General features: G+C 42.8%; 1 protein-coding gene across 1 annotated transcript in view; it reads right to left on the reverse strand.

The window, feature by feature from the left end:
* The window catches only part of pcdh15b (protocadherin-related 15b), a 194,881-nt gene extending 192,712 nt beyond the window's left edge, over positions 1-2,169 (reverse strand). The window contains exon 1 of the mRNA XM_076298738.1: positions 2,079-2,169. Within this exon, the coding sequence (XP_076154853.1) occupies positions 2,079-2,169 (91 nt within the window). The remainder of the gene's footprint in view (positions 1-2,078) is intronic.
* Positions 2,170-4,800: the final 2,631 nt, after the last annotated feature.

Below are 4,800 nucleotides of genomic sequence, written 5' to 3' on the forward strand. Positions count from 1 at the left end.
GTAACTCTACAAAGGTCTTGCTGAATTTCTTAACTGATATGACAAAGCAGTAAATTCTTTGGTTGAATCGAGGTGCCCACAACAAATAAATGTTTATTTGGGGAGTGAAACTTCTATACAGCATAGCACCAATTCTAAAACAGCGTACAAATGCGTGAGTTGACAAAAAGAAGCTGACTTACGGTACATAGATAATGTATTCAAGTTTCATCAAACAAACAATCAGCCAAGCTGAGCCTTTCCCAGAAACGTGTTTCATCGACATAGTGTACAAATGTACCACTTGGGCGAATGAATCTGACTTACTGTACGATGACAATGCATTCAAGATCATCAAAACAAACAGATTAACCTTTCCCAGAAATTTATTTCATCGACATACATAAATGAGATGGCAATTAAACACTCCTCACGGATCGATATTTCATTAAATTCAGTAAAATATTAGGATGGCCTCTATTCACTATTCACTTGATGAAATTACATATTGACTTTCTCTGATGCAAAAAAAACATCATAAGCTGCCTCACATTAACAAAGACGAAGACAGCTATCTGAGTTAACAGACAAAAAGCATGGCCCAGCATCTATACATTAAGGTGAGATACACATTTACATATACATGTAATGTATATGACTACTGTATACAGTAAAGAGAAAAGCTTGTCCGCCTAGGGTAGATGGGTGTCCTTTAAACAAAGGAGGAATTAACACAGGGCAAGGTGACCACAGTTCATTACGGTGCCCCACATTAGCACTTCAAAAGCCAATAAATCATGTCCGAATAAGCACACAGTAGACATTTCCCCCCTTTTTTATCTCTCCGATGACTCTTTTAGAAAAGTTTCCGAGTTGGAGGGGAGGGCATCAATACATTAATTCCGGAACACCGCGGAATATTTAACTCCATTACGGCCCCGGTCAAATCCAAAGGCTGTCCTACCCTTGACTTCACTAACTCATAGCAGCCTATGGCTCACTGAGTCGAGCGAAGTGTCGACCATATAAATTCAATGTATTCCTTTTAAGGAGGAATATGGGGGTGGGGGGGACCAGCTTCAGGGACAGAGGCAGAAGAGAATAAGCCTCAAATTGAATTTCTGATCTTCCGTTTATAGCTGGATGATTTCTCAAAATGGGGGTCACCAAGGCCAGTTTTTTGAAGCAGGAGATCTGGACATTCGTCTTCTTTTTTCAACGTTTATGAGTCTGCATGTGTTATATTCGGCGAGGAGCCAGTAAGGGTCCAACTGCGTCCACCTCTAACTGACCACTGCAGAGATACAGCCACAGGGTCCTAAACAGTCTGCAGCAGGCAGGTATAAAATTCAATCAACATGTGCTGCACCTGCAGTAAAAAAAAATTCCCACACCCGAGGTAACACGACAAACCTTCCATAAAGTGAGTTGGTGTGTTGTCATTTCCCAGAGATGGTGGTCCTATTGCCCCCAGACGGCCCTCAACACGTTACGTCCCCTTAAATCCAAAGGATGTAGGGACCACACATTAAGCAGAGACCAGTCATGGTTCTCATCAATCTACTGTACTGTACCTCCCCAGTCGGGGGAGCCTGTCCTGCTCATACCATCATATCTCTGCTCAAGCCACAGGTATGCACCGGTGACACACAAGACACAGGATGACTAAGAGCTAGATCAGAGCCAGACAGTTTGGAAATAACACTTTTTACTTCAAATGAGCCATAAATCCAGCATTTCTCCACCACCCACACACCAGACGGGCTTCTAAACACAAGATCCATCAGTAGTAGCTGACCTGTAATTAAACTTTATCATTTCCTCCTCATCTCCATTGGTAATTCCATCTCATGTAGTTTATTTGGAAAAGGGGAACCCCATACAAAATAAAAACATATTGCTGTATATTCCAGAACGCAAACTATTTCAGCTGTTTAGAAATATACTGCAATATAACAGAATGGCAATTTCTCATATACTGTACGTAATGCAAAAGTTGTTTCATGAAAAAAAAAATATATGCACACAGTATATTTTTAAAAACCATTGCTCAGAATAAAACTCAAAGCCAATGTATGTGCTGTTGGGGTGATACGTACCATCTGTGTCTTGAGAGCGAGTCCATGTGGAGAGTAGTAGAGTGCCTATGCCGATTCCCAGCCATTTGAAGAGCCAACTCCTCTGGCACATTTTCCTCAGATGTTACTGCTGCGAGCCGACCTGAGAAGAGACACAGAGACAGAGACGTGATGTGTGTGTGTGTGTGTGTGTGTGTGTGTGTGTGTTTCTATCAGCCTTTTATTTCTTCTTTCTTAATCTCTTTGCTTTCTATGTCTGTCTTCTCGATTATTGTTTTCGCACACAATGGTGCGTGCGTGTCTGAACATTCAGTGAACGTTGTCAGTAGTCCGTGTTCTTGGAAACGTTTTTTTTTTTTCTGGGAAAAATAATTATGGACAAATGTCACATGGCTCCTTCATGGAACATGGCCGGGCACTGTCTGGAACTGGACGTGTGCGCGCACGCGTGTGTTTGTGTGTGTGTGTGTGTGTGTGTGTGTGTGTGTGTGTGTGTGTGTGTGCTTGCGCGCGTGTGTGTGTGTGTGTGTGCGTGTGTGTGTGTGCGTGTGTGTGTGTGTGCGTATGTGTGTGTTTGTGTGTGTGTGTGTGTGTGTGTGTGTGTGTGTGTGTGTGTGTGTGCGCCTGTCTGTCTGTCTGTCTGTCTGAGAGTGTGTCTGTGTGCGAGTCTGTGAGTGTGTGTGTGTCTGCATTTTTGTGTGTGTGTGTGTGTGTGTGTGTGTGTGTGTGTGTGTGTGTGTGTGTGTGTGTGTGTGTGTGTGTGTGTATGTATGTGTGTGTAAGGAAGACAAGGGGACATGAGACAGTAATGAACTGCATGAACTCACATAGGAGATGCTCAGTCTTGGGTAAGCGCTCTCCTTGGCACACCACTGGCTGCTCAGATATAAGGCACTCAAAGTCATATCTAGCTGACATGTTAGCTTGGATATTCTGAAATCCTGAGAGGTCTGAATTACAGTTCAGGAAGTAGCTTTATGCTAAATCTAATGCAAAGGAATATGTAAATGGTTGAAAAGTCATCTTTGGTAAAGTCACTGTCTAGTACTGATTTGGGTAAAACACAAAAAACATATCAATAAGAATCAATTAAACTAGGGCTGCACGATTATGGCCAAAATTATCATCACAATTATTTTGATCAATATTGAGATCACGATCACGATTATTCATTCATTTATTTCTTTTTTGTAGCCTATAGTCTTTTAACGTAATGTCCACAGTGCATCCAGGAAACTTCAGGATGAGCAGTTTAGGGGAAGCTGTCATTGGTAGCTTAGGCTCCGTGCAGGCACATGGTAGCTTAGGCTACTTGCAGGCACATGGTCAGAAAAGTTTAAGGACGCTTGATTTGTTTAGTAGTGGAGTGTTCTGTGGGTGGAACACTTTTTTTCTTATATCGCTCGATCACGCAAACTTTGTGGGAAGCCAAAATCGTGATGGTGATTAAAATTTGATTAATTGTGCAGCCCTAAATTAAACCCCTTCCTGCAATTGATAATTGATGACAGGGAGACAGGATGACAGTATGCTATACTGCAAAACTGTACATTCAATTTGAAAGCTGTTGAACTACGCTGTATGTGGCCTTAACATCGTTACAGTTTTGAACAGTTACTGTTTGGTGAGTCCTAACATGCCACTGGCTTGCATAGTTACCGTTTGGAAAACAAGGAGTGAAATTCAGCAGTCTACTGTTTGTTACTGTCGTTGTACCTGCCTATAACAACCACGTAAATCATAAATTGAACTTGAATCCCCTGTCAACCTCGGAATATTCCAGCATCCCAAGGTCTTGCACAAGTCTGCTGAAGCAAATGGGGTTTCTGCAGACGTAACCTCTGCCTTTGAAGTCCCCAGAGAGCCTGATAGCATTTTCCACGTGAAGAAGATACGGCATGCTGCAGTTGGCGAAGTCTCAACTTTGATGTCTTGGACGAGGCTTAGGGGTCAACAAACCTTTTCTTTGCACAAGTTCAAAATGCAACAAACTGTACACTGCCAAAAACTGCTTTCAGGGCTACAAAATAAAATTTCATCTAAGTAGACCTAAATCATCTATACGGTAACATAAATGGCCCTGAGAAGACTAGATGCGCTAACCACTCCCCAGACACGTGATGTTAGCTAAGGATCAGATCAAAGCCTGCCACATCACTGAGACGATGTAAATCTAATGCAGCTGCTTGGGGCTAATGATTGCTAGAAAGTTCTCCGGTCACTAATGAGAGACTCCTAAAAGGAGCCTCCACCTCTACTAATTTCTGACTCATTTCTGTGTGTGTGTGTACAGTCAGTGTGTGTGTGTGTGTGTGTGTGTGTGTGTGTGTATGTTAGCGGCTCCACCCAATAATTAGTCCTCTCTTCTTCACCTGGCTCCTCCGCACCTGCCAGGAGGCACCTGAGGACTGATCTCATACACACACACACACACACACACACACACACACACACACACACACACAACTTCCTCCCATGCATTATATACTGTACTGTATAGGTGTACTGTATATAGGTCTGCATTACTGCAGGATCATCATGGGTTCGTCCCAATGGCACCAACGCAAAAAGACAGAATGGCACTGGGCTAATTATGCGGGCGGAACTGCGTGTGTCATTGCAGGAGGACGCTGATGACGCTGATGCATGAGAGGGAGCGGGAGAGAGACATGACTCATTTGACTCCCACAAGAAGAAAATGTAAAACAAACTAAAGGTTGATTTTTGTTCTTAAAACTGTAGA

The sequence above is a fragment of the Alosa pseudoharengus genome, unplaced genomic scaffold (genome assembly GCF_046254945.1).
Source record: "Alosa pseudoharengus isolate Yale_2024_CS ecotype anadromous, Long Island Sound unplaced genomic scaffold, YU_APseudo_1.1 YU_APseudo_1.1_scf_21, whole genome shotgun sequence".
Lineage (NCBI taxonomy): Eukaryota > Metazoa > Chordata > Actinopteri > Clupeiformes > Clupeidae > Alosa > Alosa pseudoharengus.